This window comes from Anas platyrhynchos, chromosome 36 (genome assembly GCF_047663525.1).
Source record: "Anas platyrhynchos isolate ZD024472 breed Pekin duck chromosome 36, IASCAAS_PekinDuck_T2T, whole genome shotgun sequence".
Taxonomy (NCBI): Eukaryota; Metazoa; Chordata; class Aves; order Anseriformes; family Anatidae; genus Anas; species Anas platyrhynchos.
Window position 1 is genome coordinate 3,782,720 of NC_092624.1, and position 16,608 is coordinate 3,799,327.

The 16,608-nt window shown below is 37.7% G+C and overlaps 1 protein-coding gene across 2 annotated transcripts; it reads left to right on the forward strand.

The window, feature by feature from the left end:
- Window positions 1-1,304: 1,304 nt before the first annotated feature.
- Window positions 1,305-15,588, forward strand: LOC113841483 (butyrophilin subfamily 2 member A1-like). 2 transcript variants are annotated; one of them, XM_072032118.1, is made up of 13 exons: window positions 1,305-1,464; window positions 5,337-5,461; window positions 6,725-7,081; window positions 7,955-8,239; window positions 9,156-9,254; window positions 9,652-9,678; window positions 10,258-10,284; window positions 11,454-11,480; window positions 11,842-11,868; window positions 12,375-12,401; window positions 13,000-13,020; window positions 13,204-13,230; window positions 14,516-15,588. In XM_072032118.1, the coding sequence occupies exons 2-13, from the start codon at window positions 5,386-5,388 to the stop codon at window positions 15,052-15,054; spliced, it is 1,539 nt and encodes a 512-aa protein (XP_071888219.1). In that variant the 5' UTR covers window positions 1,305-1,464; window positions 5,337-5,385; the 3' UTR covers window positions 15,055-15,588. The 2 variants fall into 2 exon arrangements, with proteins under 2 accessions (XP_071888219.1, XP_071888220.1); XM_072032119.1 differs by lacking the exon at window positions 10,258-10,284.
- The last annotated feature ends 1,020 nt before the right edge of the window (window positions 15,589-16,608 follow it).

Below are 16,608 nucleotides of genomic sequence, written 5' to 3' on the forward strand. Positions count from 1 at the left end.
CATAGATAGGAGACCATGGTGGATCAGGAGTTCTGGCATTAACTGCTGCTTGCAGGGGACCTGAGCAGTCCACTCCCGAAGGATTGGCCCCACCTGGAGTACTGCGTCCAGGTTTGGGGCCCCCAGCACAAGAAAGATGTGGACCACAAGGCGTGGGCCACAAGGATGATCAGAAGGCTGGAGCACCTCTCATATGAAGAAAAGCTGAGAGAGCTGGGGTTGTTCATCCTAGAGAATAGAAGGCTCTGGGGAGACCTCATTGCAGCCTTTCAATACTTAAAGGAGTCTTATAAAAAGGATGGAAAAGGACTCTTTACTCAGATAATGATAGGGAAGGGAGAAATGGTCTTAAAATAAAAGTTGGTAGATTTGATTAGACATTAGAAGGAAATTCTTCACTGTAAGGGTAGTGAGGCACTGGAACAGGTTGCCAAGAGAATTTGCATATGCCCCATCCCCGGAGGTGTTCAAGATCTGGTTGCACGAGGCCCTGGGCAACCCAATCCTATCTGTAAAAATGCAGGAAGGGAGGGCAGGCAAGGAGGGAAGCTGGGCGAGGACCTGCTGGGCAAAGTTTCCAGGTCTCAGCTGAATGATTATGCTCCCTCTACCTTCCAGAATGTTGAACCTTCCTTGATTGGTAACTGCATCTTGAATAGCTATCAAAATGACTGATCCTTCCTAGGGACCACAAAACAAATAAACACACACACAAAAATAACAACAAACAGTAACAACAATAGTGCTTTAAATCTTAGTGCAATCTCATGTCAGTGACACAAAGAATCCATTCCACCTGTAAGTGAAGGGGAATTAAGCCCTGTTTAGAAGTTCAGTAATTTTTTCTCTGTCTAGGATCTGATTATTGTAAATCAAAATATTTCCCTTCTTTCTACAGATCTTAACTTTCCCTCTCTCTAATACATAAAAAAGCTGGTATAATTGAATCATAAGGTTTAACTTTTCTAAATTACTTTGATTTCCTACATGGTCTTTGAGCAGTATATTCATACTTCTAATTTCAAATCATCCTCATGGGTAATGGACTCAGGCAACATACCTTCTTCTGTTTTCTCTCTCTTCTGTTCATGCTTTATCAGTTTCATCATGTTTTCTCAGTTTAATTGCAGCAATTGTCAGAAAGTCATACAAGAACATCAGTTGCACCGAACAGGTACACCGGTGTTTGAAAGTTGCACTTTGGATCTAGGTGTGTGGGCAAATTCCACCTTTAGATATCTCTTACCATAGATTGTCAGACCCAAAGGTAATAAGTTGCTAGAGGTGAAAGTTCAGTCTTTAATAGTTCTTAGCTTGAGTGAGTAAATTACTAAAGTCTACCCCCTCTATAGATATGGAAAACAAAAGTACATATGCTCAGGCAATACAAGTCAACCTCAAAGATTCCTTACTTTTGTAACACATGCTGAATTTAAAATGGATACTTTGAATATTCTTCTTCAGGTAAGGAATCAAATTCTGGCTGAAACAGAACTGTGCACAATTAAGTTTTTGGTGTGGTTTGTATGAATATTGAGACAGTCTTTTGCTATTTACAGTCTTGAGGAAATGATTTTGGTCTGGACTTAAGATGGCTCCTTTCTTGCCTGGATCAATGGGAATATATAATTGTCTTTTGTGGGTGACATTTTAAAGAAATTGTTAAAAGTTGTTTAAAGTCTTTCTATAATATGAAGATTAAAGCAATCTGTTTTCTTAAGAGTTTATAATCACAGAATCACAGACAATTTATAAATCTAATCTATGATTATGGTTTTCATCAGATGCTATCTACTAGCAACCTTTATTAAAGAGATTTGTTGCTGAAATGCTACTTTTTATTTGCTAGGTTGCTCGAAAGAGAGTTTTCCAAAACTTGTAGTGGTTGGGGTTTGGGCTGAAGGCTGTAACTTATTTCCATTTATGAAAGCAAAATTGCACTTTTTTTTTTTTGGTCAGAAATAGAGACTTATTATACCTACTTGTCTAATAGGTATATAAAAATATGATTTATTATACATACCACAATATAGATCATTTTTGTTAATGAAATATAACAGAGGTATAAATTTATTCTGTAAATAATACAGAGGATACGGATTTGTATATTCTTGAATATATAAGCAATAAATCTTTGCAAATTTTTTCAGATACTGGTACAAATCAGTGAAACATTTTCTCTTTCTCCTTCATTCTTTTTCTTTTCTTTTCTTTTCTTTTCTTTTCTTTTCTTTTCTTTTCTTTTCTTTTCTTTTCTTTTCTTTTCTTTTCTTTTCTTTTCTTTTCTTTTCTTTTCTTTTCTTTTCTCTTTTCTTTTCTTTTCTTTTCTTTTCTTTTCTTTTCTTTTCTTTTCTTTTCTTTTCTTTTCTTTTCTTTTCTTTTCTTTTCTTTTCTTTTCTTTTCTTTTCTTTTCTTTTCTTTTCTTTTCTTCTCTTCTCTTTTCTTTTCTTCTCTTTTCTTTTCTTCTCTTTTCTTTTCTTTTCTTTTCTTTTCTTTTCTTTTCTTTTCTTTTCTTTTCTTTTCTTTTCTTTTCTTTTCTTTTCTTTTCTTTTCTTTTCTTTTCTTTTCTTTTCTTTTCTTTTCTTTTCTTTTCTTTTCTTTTCTTTTCCTTTTCTCTCTTCTCTTTTCTTTTCTTCTCTTTTCTTTTCTTCTCTTTTCTTCTCTTCTCTTTTCTTCTCTTCTCTTCTCTTTTCTTCTCTTTTCTTCTCTTTTCTTCTCTTTTCTTCTCTTTTCTTCTCTTTTCTTCTCTTTTCTTTTCCTTTCTTTTCCTTTCTTTTCTTTTCCTTTCTTTTCTTTTCTTTTCTTTTCTTTTCTTTTCTTTTCTTTTCTTTTCTTTTCTTTTCTTTTCTTTTCTTTTCTTTTCTTTTCTTTTCTTTTCTTTTCTTTTCTTTTCTTTTCTTTTCTTTTCTTTTCTTCTCTTTTCTTTTCTTCTCTTTTCTTTTCTTCTCTTTTCTTCTCTTCTCTTTTCTTCTCTTCTCTTCTCTTTTCTTCTCTTTTCTTCTCTTTTCTTCTCTTTTCTTCTCTTTTCTTCTCTTTTCTTCTCTTTTCTTTTCCTTTCTTTTCCTTTCTTTTCCTTTCTTTTCTTTTCCTTTCTTTTCTTTTCTTTTCTTTTCTTTTCTTTTCTTTTCTTTTCTTTTCTTTTCTTTTCTTTTCTTTTCTTTTCTTTTCTTTTCTTTTCTTTTCTTTTCTTTTCTTTTCTTTTCTTTTCTTTTCTTTTCTATTTTTAATAAAAGCTGATGTATGAGCCTTTACCTTTATATGGAGCAGTGTAAATCAGAAATAAATAAAAGTAAGACACAAAAAGCTCAGTAGTTTAGCTGCAGCTTTCAGTATTTTTATTCTTCCTTCCTTCAGTTTAGATCTCAGTAAAGCTAACTTTGCATTCCAGTGAACAGTTGGTAGTTCAACAGAAGTATAAATGAGTGAGTGCAGACTACAACCATGGGCATAACATTTGGCAGTTACAATTCCTAGTTTCCTTTTAAACTTTTTACTAGTCCATGTTTTTCTTTTGTTAGGAAAGAAAAAATGCACATGGGTTAGCTTTCACAAAGAAGTGAGCACTGTGTATATTCTGCAGTCCTTACATACGAACAGTAATGCTTTTAGGCTCTAAAGAAACTAGTCCCTTCCCATGCACATTTATGTGAGTCTGTACTATAAGTAGTCTTGGCTGGACTAAATTATTTCTAGAGCTCATAGGGAAAGCTCTGATCAGGGGAAGGTACTTACATTTTATAATATATATGTATATGTATGTATATATGTATATATAAACAGTGGGTGAGATTCCTAGATTTGCATGTCAGTGTATCATTGACTGTATGTCAGTGGCCAGCAGGTCTAGGGAAGTGATTGTCTCTCTGTACTCGGCTCTGGCAAAGCTGCACCTCAAGTACTGTGTTCAGTTTTGGGCCCCTCACTGCAAGAAGGACATGGTGGTGCTCGAGAGAGTCCAGAGAAGGGCGATGAAGCTGGTGAGGGGTCTCAAGAACAAGTTTTACGAGAAATGGCTGAGGGAGCTGGGGTTATTCAGCCTGGAGAAAAGGAGGCTCAGGGGCGACCCTATTGCACTCTATAGGTACATTAAAGGAGGCTGTAGTGAGGTGGGGATTGGTCTATTCTCCCACATGCCTGGTGACAAAACGAGGGGGAATGGGAGAAAGTTGCACCAAGGGAGGTTTAGGTTGAATATTAGGAAAAAATTCTTTACTGAGAGGGTTGTTAGGCATTGGAATGGGCTGCCCAGGGAAGTGGTTGAGTCACCATCCCTGGAGGTCTCTAAAAGACACTTAGATGTAGACCTTAGTGATATGGTTTAATGGAGGACTGGTTAGTGTTAGGTCAGAGGTTGGACTAGGTGATCTTGAAGGTCTCTATCAACCCAGATGACTCTGTGATTCTGTGATTCTGTATCATCTCTGAATTTCTTAACAGTAACCCAATAGGTCACTTTGTCTTACCTATATATTTCTACCCAAGGATCTGTATATAGTTAGTTAGCTCATGGAAAGCAGGTCAGTTCTACTCATAGCTACTTTTACTGAATGTATGGGCCTGGAATAACAATTTAAAAGCTAATTCATTAAGTATTTCCCAAGCTGAATGCTTTCAGTTCTTGATTTTAAATGGCACACAAGTCTGCTACTGTTAGAAATACTTAAGTATTTTATTCACAAAAGAAAAAAACATGATTTTGTTGTTGTTGTCTTCTGGAATTTTTAAACATTATTTCTAGAAACCCTAGCCCCTTTCTCCATCAGGAAATTAACAACAACAGAAGTTTTCACCAAGCATGATTAAGTAGAGAAACAGTATATGGAATTTCAATGCAGAACAGGTGTCTTTTAGTGGGACTTAGAAATGAAGTTACTTTTTGTATGACTTCTGCCTGCCTCATGGTGTCACTTGCCTGAAGTTAGATACATCTTGTTGGGTATATATTTAGTCTCTCATCATCTAGAATATGCTAGTTGTTGGCATCCAGACTAGAGGTTTCCTGAACACATAGTCTGTAAGGGACCTTTGGAGGTCAGGCCTGTGAAAGCACTTAAGATCCAATATAATGTCCTTCTAAGTCTCAGAAATATCACTCTTTCTCTGCTAGCAAGTAAAAGTCTTGGAAACATAAATTAATTGATCATCTTCCATTAAAAACAGCTTATTCATTCACTGTCTTAGTTTCATTCAAGTTAGGATTCATCCTAAATACCTTTAAGGATTCGTTCTTGTGTGACTCCATATACAGTGACATAAACACACATACATATGTAAACATGGCACTGGTTCTTGTGTCAGTCTTCTAATTTTCCATTCTGTGCTTGAAAATATTACAGGAATCTGGTAAGATTTGCCCTGCAAGTGTTGCTTATTGATGTCTTCCGAATGATGGCTTCCAGATTTCAGTATGCAATGACTCTTCACATTATTATTTTTCTACAGATAGCTCATTTGGTCACAGGTAAGTCTGTGTTTTGTTCTAATCCGAATTTGATTTTAAAAAGACAATAATTTTCAGAGCAGCTGAAGAGAGAAAAAAGAGAAGAGAAGAGAAGAGAAGAGAAGAGAAGAGAAGAGAAGAGAAGAGAAGAGAAGAGAAGAGAAGAGAAGAGAAGAGAAGAGAAGAGAAGAGAAGAGACTATAGACTTGTGTGTTGTTTGTCAATGAGTATTTTATTTTGCAATATATTTGTAGCTATACTTTTTATATAGACACACACCATTCCCTCCACTCCTTTTATGAAGCTGAAACAAAGAGTAGGATTATATGAAATCGTAATATACTCCATTCATGCACATTATACAATGTCTAAGCAATATTAAAGACTCATTTAAATCTTCAATATGGGATTAAAATTAGATTTACTGGCCTTACGTGCCTGTTTATAAGGGACTTTCAATTCTCCGTTTTGGAGTTGTTGTGTTTTTTTTTGTTTTTTTTTTTTTTTGTTTTTTTTTTTGTTTTGTTTTTTTTTCAGCTCAGCTGGCCCTGTCACTTTTATCAAGCTTAGAAAGCCAAGAGCTGCCCATTTTAGAGTGGCTGAACAGGAAAGTAAACTGTAAAGGGCCAATGGTATTTTTGCTGTTAAACATCAAGATTTATTTTTTTCATAAATGACTATATTTCAAAAAATAGACTATATGTGAAATTAAATGTACTTATTGTGGTGTGTTTCATCACTAAACACAGTTGTCCTAGTGAGAATATTACAGGCACCTGATGTTAGGTAAACAGCAGACTCTCACCTTTTGAATTCCAGCTTCACAAAATGATCTTTACTTTCTGCATGGTAGACATGTCTTTTCTACCTCTGAACTTGCTTACAAGCTGAGCTCAGTATTTCTAACAACACCTCCCTGAGGTTATGCTATGCTCTGAGGAGATTAGTGGTAGTGATGAAGGATGGCAGAGGATGGAAACACACACACACACACACACACAAAGTGCTTTTATACGCTCATGTGGATCTACAGAGATGTGATCTGATTACTGCTATGGGATGTCTTCCACTACATTTTGTTTGGTTTCACTAGTCCCTGATTTTACAGTGTGAGATTACAGAACTTGTTCTTGAGATAACATCCTGATTGACAGAATTTTCTGATGAACTGTATAGAATAGTTACTTTTTATTACATTCACAAATCCGATATTACAGTTTCCTATTGGAAGTGTTAATGAGAACATCAGTGACACTCAATATTTACATCTATATCTTCTTGCAGGCCAGTTTAAAATTATACCTCCTGACAATCCTGTTATTGGAGTCATTGGGAAAGGAGTCACCTTGCCCTGTCAGCTGGAAGCTAAGACAACCCCTGAGAGACTTTTTGTTCAGTGGATATTTATTGGAAAATCCCAGAGAATTTCTGTGACCACCTATGATGGAAAAAACAAACAAAATCCAATTAGTGAGGATGAGACATACCAGGGCAGGACAAATTTCTTTCAGACTGAATTTAATAAGGGTAACATGTCTCTTCACCTGAAAAATGTCATGCTCTCTGATGAAGGGAAATACACCTGCAATATCTTTCTGGAGAATTGGTATGACGAAGTGGTGGTTGATCTGAATGTGGCAGGTGAGTGGAATGTCAGATGTTTGCTACTTCTTCCTCCATCCAGTTTTACAATGCCAGTAAGGACTGTGGGGTATAAACAGGTTGGATTAATTTCATCAACACTTAGCCTAGCTTTTTTTGCCAGCAGAATTTGAATACTAACAGAAATTGTTTTAGTGTCTTACACCTCAGCTTTAAAATGTTAAAGGCAGCAGAAATGAATCTTGCAATAAAGCAAGCAAGTTTTTTTGCAGAGGTGAAGTAACTGAAGCCTGACTGTGACTGCATTTGGTACTACAACCCATTTCTCTTGCTCTAGCCCTCATTTTCTCTCATCTCAATTTTTCTCCAGTACTCCAGTCTTTATCTGTTGATGATGTCATCCAACGTTTTCTTAGCAGCACATTTCCACCCAGTGATATTATGCTTCTCTCCTTCCTTCCTTCCTTCCTTCCTTCCTTCCTTCCTTCCTTCCTTCCTTCCTTCCTTCCTTCCTTCCTTCCTTCCTTCCTTCCTTCCTTCCTCCCTCCCTCCCTCCCTCCCTCCCTCCCTCCCTCCCTCCCTTCCTCCCTTCCTCCCTTCCTCCCTTCCTCCATTCCTCCATTCCTCCCTTCATTTCAATTTAACTTGTTCATGGAAATATCAAAAATCAGTCCAGGACTGTAAAATCAGTCTTATCAGGACTGTAAAAGACATTGCAAAAGGGTCCCACTCTAATGTAACATGGGAAGAGCTATTTACCATCAAATTAATGAGAACTAAAATTCCAAATCTGTTGAATTCACACAGTGTTTTTATAGGTAAATCTAGGCAAGATCTTCCCATCATGCACTGTTTGTTCAGAGAACATTTAATTTCCTGTTTGTTGGAGTTTTCTTGTTTGCTGTTCTATAGCTAAAGGTGATGACACTTCCATCTTCCTGGATGGTCACGTCGGTCAGGGCATTGGCCTCACCTGCAAGTCACAGGGATGGTTTCCAGAGCCTGAGGTAGTTTGGCTGGACAGTAAAGGACAGACGCGGAAAGAGAAAGTGATCACCCAAAGAACAAAGACTTCTTCAGGCATTTTTGATGTTGTAACTTCCATGAACCTAGAACCAGGATCTGACAAAGAAGTCTCCTGCAGAATTGTCAATAACCTACTCAACACTGTATGTGAATCCCGAGTCCTGATATCAGGTGAGTAACCACGAGGGTCAATTTCTGTGAGGACCTGTCTGTTGTCTTTCCATTGGCCCTGGAGAGATCCTGGACACCCAACACAGAAATAAATGACAAGTGCTTAGGTGGATAATATAGTAAGAAATCTATCTTTATGCTTTAGATTACTCATTATATTCATGATGCATTTTAGCTATAAAGATTAAAGCAGTCATTAGCAGACACCCAAGTTGTCACTGTGAAAATTTTGAGAGGGAAATATTTTGAAGCGCTAATGGGAAAAGCAATGGTCCTACAATGTTACCAGGATAACCAGCAAAGTGACTTGAGACAGCTGGTTCATGCTGATAGGAAATACTGTATGTCTTCTCCAATCACCTTTTGTCTCCCTGACATCTCCATGATTACTCTGAGCTTCAGCATGTGCCTCCATCCAGTTTGGATTCCTCAACTGCAAAGTAGACAATTTTATTTCAAAATGAAAGAGGAGAGGAGTCTTTAGCTTTTTTCCCATCTGAAATACCATTACAGATGACTCTTCTTTGCTGAAAACGTCATCTATTCTATAGTTAAAATACTGCACCTAGATGGGCTGCTCAACACATTTTTCTTATAAAGAAGTGACTTCTCCAACATGCCTCTATCCATGGCAGTCTTTGTCTGAATGAATATGGCATATGCACTGTAGGATCATAACTTGATTGCCTTCACATGGACATTAATATTAACTCGTATAGCCTGGAATACCTGGCAAAGCAGTATATGGATGTTTTGGAATTGAGGGGAGATCTTTAACCTTCATGAGTGACAGGAAGAGGTAATAAAAGATACATTACAGCAAATACAATGGAAGTAGACACATATCTTTGACCACTGGACCTGTCTTAGCTGTTTCACAGTCATTAATTGAATGTAATACCTTTTGTGTTTACAGATGTCTTCTTTCCATCCACTTCACCTTGGATGACTGCCTTCATCGCAATTTTATGTTTCAGTATTGCTGTTATTGCTGCTGTGGGTGCTAAACTGAAGGGTAAGTATTTCCACCTACAACAGCTGATGCAGAAGTTTTAATCTGCAATGCAAATACAGTTAATAAAAACATAAATAATATTTTAACATCACATTCAGAAAGAAATATATGGGAATTGTGGGGGACAGAGGAAAAAAATGACAGATGTATAGTTAAAAGTTGAATATGTGTGGGCTCTTCATATGTGTGAATTAACAGAACATCCTTAAGAGGGAGGTGACTTCCATGAGACATAATTTTTTGTAATCACAAATATTTACAGGCACAGAATAAGATTTTTGCTTTCAGAGTAGTGGATTTTTGAAAGAAAACTCTTTTTGGAATTATGCTATGATATTTTCATCAGACTCATTGTCTTGGGGAAAAAATAAATCATTGTTTTTTCTTGTTTTTCCAGTTAATACTACAAGAAGACAAAAAGCAGGTGAGTAATGAGGAAATTAAATATGGAACCCCACAACTATTTTTTAAAAAGTAAACAGTATGATAATAATGCGGTCATGATCAATATTGAAGTATTTCAGTTTTGAAATGCACGAAGATGAAGTGGGTGTTTTGGACACTGATCAGCTTTGAGAACTGCCACTGGTACTTTATCAGGGTGCTTTGCTTCTTCCGCTCACACACAGACCTAATGAATCCAATATAGAGACTTTTTATTGAACTGTCTGCCTACTTGTATGTGGAAGTTCTCCTTGTCTCTAACAGGATGAGGTAATAGCAGAGCTTCCTCCGTAAGTGCATGACATTTTTCCCATTCCAGTAGCTCATTTTTCTTTGGGTATTTCTAAAGTTTTCTGGTAATGAAATATACCTATGGTAGAATGTTTTAGTTTTTCCACAGTGCCCATAGGTTCAACTTCCAAATAGCACTTCAGACTTTTGACTGATATCATTAATTTTCTATTGTTTTTAGATAATGAATGCTTAGTTAAATAACTTTTTTAACTTAGTTAACTTAGTTAAATAATTTTTATGTGTGTGTGTGTTGTTTTATCCTCAGAAAAAAAGACAAATGATCTTAAAACAGGTAAATACTCCTTGAAAACTATCAGGACATCTTGGAAACAAAATCACATACACTGTTCTAGGGCATTTTGGTATTTCTAGATGTGAATCTCAGAAGTAGTATTCCTTATCTACATAGTGGATTTAATGAAAATTGGCCATACCATTCCTTATAATTAAATGCTATTGACCCCTTCATAGGCAGTTTGAAGCAGAATTAATCACTCAGGGTAATACTTTAATTCTTGAAAGATGGTGAAGGGACTGATACATCGGGGACTAGTATGATTGCATAAATAACTCCAGGTATAACCTTATTTATTCTGTAACTGCAATGAAAATGCCATTGTTCTATAAGAGATTTATGATCCAATTTTTCATATCTGGTTTAATCTGCTTATAATTCCAAAAATGACAAGCAATTGTTTTGTTGTTGTTTTATTTCTTTGCTTGTTAGTATTCTACATAATAAACCTTGAACTATTTACTGCTAAATTGCATCCCATGGATTTAAATCAGATCTTTTAGTTCTAACCTGAATAAACAAATAACAATTCCTTCTGCAATTTCTGCAAATGTCCATATCATCAGCACATATTTCTTGTCTGAACCAAATAATGATAACACAAATCAAGTATGCCCCAGAAATATTCTAGGGGATATCAGTTTTCTCAGTTTGGCTTTTCAATTTACTAGTAAGATTCAATTTACTGAAGCCTCTAAAATAATAGAAATCTCTGTGTCTTCATTTGTTCTCTTTGGGATCAGGTACAGGAACCAGGAACATTTGGAGAGAAATCAGATTCAAGCTGCCTGAGAAAGCTATTGCTGGGGAGATTTGATGGGGAGAGGGGGTGTGTGGATTTCCTACATGGATTATAATGGAAAGCAACTAGATGAGATTGAGACATTCATGTGATAGATAACTAAAAGAGGCCAGGGTAATGTAATTTCATCTCTTCAGCTGTGAAGTCTCCTCAGAATTTTTGTGTTAAGTTACCTAGATTTCATTTGACTTCATAATTCTCCATGCAACTTAACCTTCTTTACTTCACTAAATAGATTAGGTTAATTATAGCTGTTCTTATGTTAAAATGTTATGGGAGAAAAAGTATTCAAGAAAAAAAAAAATCACTTTTAAAATATGATATTGGAATAGATACAGAAATGACCATATATAATTTCTTTCAGAAAAAAACAATCTGGAGGAACAATTAGGTAAGAACCTGGTTTTCATGTTCCTTTTGGTACTTCTAGTATGCATGCTATTTAAATCCCTAATAAAGCAAATGAGATGTACAGTATTTTGATATGAATTATTTCTGGATGTTTCTGTTCCATTTAAGAAAATTTATTATGGGTTGATTTCATGTTGGATAAATTCAAATAAATAAATTCAAAGATTCAGAGCATCCATGAGATCCATTTCCCATGAACTTGTTGAAATTAGTAATTGAGGGCAATGACAAAATTTTAAAACTTCTCTGATAATTTTTAACTTCTAAATTAAACCAACTGTCCAGCCCAGTAATGGTTTTGTTTCTGTTTTTGTTCTTTTTACCCCCATTGGTCAACTTAGAGGCACAGAAGAACACATTCAAAGGAGGTAAATATAACACGGCAATTAAGACAATTTTTATCAAAATTTATAAGTGGATATATACATGAGAATGTAAATTAACTACTTAATTAGAAAACATGACAGCTTATTTCTAGTTAAATGGTTTTAGTCACTCCTAAAAGTACTATATAGAGTGGTTTTATTTCTAAGAGTCTTGTGATGTTTTTCTGCCTCTGTGTAATCTTTCTGCCTGGAGTCAGTAAGGCTCTACTGGGATTTCTTGAACAGCTCTTACAGCTGTTGTTCTTTCTCACTTTCTGGTCAAATCATTAAAACAGCTGTAACTAGCATCACAAAGACACAATGAATGCACTGGTCTCCAGAGAAATACTGACTTAAAAGTTTAACAACCTAGAAAATAAGTTCTAAGGAAAATGCTGTTTACTTTTTTTTTTTTTTTTTCTACATTACTTACTGGCCCTCCACCAAGATACTTGGAGAGTGAGAAATCTTGTGATTTCATTTCACTTATTAAAGCTATCCTTTTGCAGCAACCTCTGAGAACATAAAGCAACTCGGTAAGAAAACATCTTGTATAAATGTTATATTTTTGTGAACCTTACGAAAAATAAAGAAAGTATTCAGGTCTGTCTGATTGTGTCATCTCTGGGGGTGAGAGTAATGCCAATATCTCATCACAGTGCAGTTATATTTCCCCCTCCAAGACAGGTATAACAAGGCATTCTATGATACCTACATGAAGTGTGAATAATCCTCCTTGCCAGAAGCTTTTATACCTAAAACTGCAATAAATTTACAGACACTCATAACATTGTATGAGTTGTTTCATTATATATCATGTCTACCTAAATCATGGAATTGACAACAAAGAAGGAATTAATTTTCTCCATGCAACCCCATGGGCTGACATAATATACTCTAAAATGCTTGTTAAATGCAAATAAATTGAGACTGTAGAGGCCAAGTTTGTGTCCTTCACCTTGCAACCAAGTCCCAAAAATTCCAACTGCAGAAATGCAAAAAAGGACTAATATTGACTTGTGCTGTAGCTTGTCTTCTATACTGTGGGTATGTCTAACTTTGAAAAACTGAACCAGAAGAGAGAAAAACCCTCACAAAATTAGTGTCAATAACTAGAACATCTTTTCCTTCCAGATCGACTAAAAGATGACTTGGGTAAGTGGTTTAAAAATTATATTTTATCGCAATATGCACTGCTACTTTAGGTAGAATAAAGTCAACCCTGGGACTGAATTAGAGTCATAACAATGCAAGCATAAGGCAGAAATAATATAGGCTGAAAAGTATCTAACTGCCCTACAGAACCATAAAGTGCTATTGTCTCTTTCCTTTCTGCAGACTTCTGGGAAGCCCGGAGCCATGCAGGTAAGCTGACAGGAAAAAGGGTGTGAGCCGCACATAGGTCAGGGCAATCCCAAACAGGAGTACAGACTGGGAGAAGAACACATTGAGAGCAGCCCTGTGGAGAAGGATTAGGGGATTCTAGTGGACTAAAAGCATGAGCCAGCAGTGCACACTTGTAGCCCAGAAGGAAAAATGCATCCTGGGCTGCAACAAAAGAGGAGTGACCAGCAGGTCAAGAGAAGTGATTGTCCCCCTCCACTCTGCCCTCGTAAAGCCCCATCTGGTGTACTTCGTCCAGGTTTGTGTCCCCCAGCACAAGAAGGATGTGGACCTGTTTGAGTCCAGAGGAGAGCCACAAAGATGATCAGAGGGCTGGAGCACATCTCCTCTGAAGAAAGGCTGAGAGAGCTGGAGATGTTCAGCCCACAGAAAAGAAGGCTCTGGGGTGACCTCATTGAGACCTTTCAGTACTTAAGGTCTTATAAAAAAAGATGGAGAAGGACTCTTTACTGAGGTAGATAATGATAGGGCAAGGGGAAAGAGTCTCAAACTAAAAGAGAATAGATTTAGATTAGCCATTAGGAGTAAATTCTTCAATGCAAGGGTAGTAAGGCACTACAACAAGTTGTGAAGAGAAGTTTTGGATGCCCCATCCCTGGAGATATTCAAGGCCAGGCTGAAGGGGGTTTGGCCAACCTGATCTAGTGGGTGTCACCCCTGAATATGTCAGGGGGGCTGGAGTTAGATGATCTTTAAGGTCCCTTCAAACCTGAGCCATTCATGAGTCTGATTCTATAATTCTATGAAAAGGGGGTTTCCATCTGTCCAAGTTACCCTGACATAAAAATGCCATGACTTTAGAGACTGGTAGGCTAAGCTGGAGTCACAGGAACATGCCATCACCTGTGTTGGATAAAAGGAAATGAGGCTAAGAAAGGGTAGTTGTGAAGGCTGAGAAAAGGAGTTGCTGAAAAGAGTCAAAGGAGAGGGTTGTGTGTGGACACCATTCCAGAGAGGATGGATGGTAACATGGAAAAGAGAAAGCAAGAAATTTATTGTAAAGTGAGTGATGAGAGAGAGAGTCGTCTGGACTTACACCCTAAGAGAGTACATGGCTATGAGAGCTCTGAAGGTACCTGTTGCTTCCTCAGTGACCGTTGCATGCCCTGTTTGGGAGAATGTTTCAATTCTTTGTTGAATCACACCAGGACTGCTCAGACCCTCAAAGATTTCAGCCCATAGTCCCCTACAGAGACAGGTCCCTGAGTGGCTCTGCTCACTGGATTCTTCTTGTTTTCTCCTCCAGTGTTCATTGATGTGAATCCTGACTGCCGAGTCCTAGAGCTCCCAGTGCCGGGGACTCCAAAAGTTGAGGACACCTCATCTGAGCCTGCTGGCCTGAACAGTTCCTCCACAGTGTCTGTGCTTGTGGGGAAGGAAGGGTTTGCATCTGGGAAACACTACTGGGAGGTGGAGGTGGACCAGCAGCAGGACTGGGTGCTGGGGGTGGTGAGGGAGAAAGAGAGGCAAGAGGAGGAAGGGACAAATGTTGGTGAGGACTTCTGGGCTCTGCACAGATCCCAGGGAGAGTTATTCTCTAGCAAGGAAAACAGCAAAATTGAGAAGAAGAATATGAATTGCTCAGTGATTGGCGTGCTTCTGGACTTGGAGGAAGCACAAGTCAAATTTTATGAAGCAGGACAGAAGAATATCATAGTGAAAATCCCTCTAAGCCTTGGAAAGGAATATGCAGAAATGTTTTACCCATTTCTGTCCAAAGAGGAAGGGATAGTCAAACCTGTTTGCCATCAGCAAAAAATTCCTGTTCCATTAAAGGCTCTATAAGTTGGACTCTCACATTTAATGGATTAGGGAAAGACAGTTCACTTGAAAGTAAAACAGAAAATTTGAGAACTGATATTTCAGTAATATAAAATTACTGAAGTAATTGTAATAGTAATGTAAAGAGAAAAAACTTGTGTTTAAAACAGGAAGAAAAATCAAGAAAGAAAAAAAGAAACGGGTAGTATAAACAAGATTGGGATCAGATTCAGAAACTCTGGTAGCTATTTGAGCTCCCTTTACAGGAAATGACAGTCTTATGAGCACAGCAACAGGTTCAGTTGATTGAAGAGAGTAGTAATTTATGTGGTGCTATATAGTCTATCTTTTCTAGAGTTTGCTCTATAAGGATTTGCATCATTTTATTTTTATTTTTATTTTTGTCATAACTGTCAGCTGGAAGTATCTCAAACAGCACCTACCTCTAGGCAACATGACTTATTCTCCCTGTTCTACATTTAAGTTCAACATCATCTGTAAAGTTAGGCAAATTAAATTTCACCATCTTTATAACAAAAAATAAATAATTAAATCTTCCTTGGAGAAAAGTACGTTTTTGAAAACTCTTATTTTAAATGTTAAGCTCATTAGAAGATCTATGATAAGATAACTCATTAAAAGATAGATATTTTCCAAAGATCTGCTAGAATTTGGCAGGGTATTGAGCATACCTTGCTTTGAGAAGCTTGACATGAACCTGCAGCGTGTGCTTGCAGCTCAGAAAGCCAACCAAATCCTGGACTGCATGAAGAGGAGTGGCCAGCATGTCGAGGGAGCTGACTGTGCCCCTCTGCTCTACCCTTGTGAGGCCCCACTTGGATTCCTGCACCCAGGTCTGAAGCTCCCAGCCCAAAAAGGATTTGGACCTGTTACAGGAGGGCCATAGATGATGAGATGGTTGGAGCACATCTCTGAAGAAAGTCTGAGAGAACTGGAGATATTCAGCCTGGAGAAGAGAAGGCTCTGGGGAGACCTCATTGCAGCCTTTCAGTACTTAAAGGAGTCACATTAAAAAGGTGGAGAGAAACTTTTTGATGCAGCAGATAGTGATAGGATAAGGGGGAATTGTTTTAAAACTCTCGCCGAGGCAGTCAGCTCTGGGGCAGATGCGTTCTGCAGTGGAGTAGGGGATTGTAGTGTGCAAGGTGTTTTCTGGTTCAAGGCCACATGAGGCAGCCAAGGAAGCCACCAGGACCCAGAAGCGTTCACAAGGGCAACAGATGAGGCTTGGGCAGAGCCAGCAACACCCCCCTCTGTCATACAAAGACAGTCCCTAGGGAATGCAAGTGACCGGGAGCGCGGCGAACAGGGTGGACAAAGAGAATGTGGCGTGGCAGTCAAGGCATGGTGAGGCAGTTTGCATGGGCAGGGTGAGCAGGGAGGGTGGAATATCCCCCCCATTCAGGAGATGGGTTCACCTATCAGCTGCCAACCAGATGGCAAACACAGCCATGGTCTCCACCAGGCAGAAAATGCTCACCAAAAAGACTTGAACCCAGGATGAAGAGACAGATGAGGCTTTTCTGTAAACATCTGGCGAAAGTCATGCAATCACAA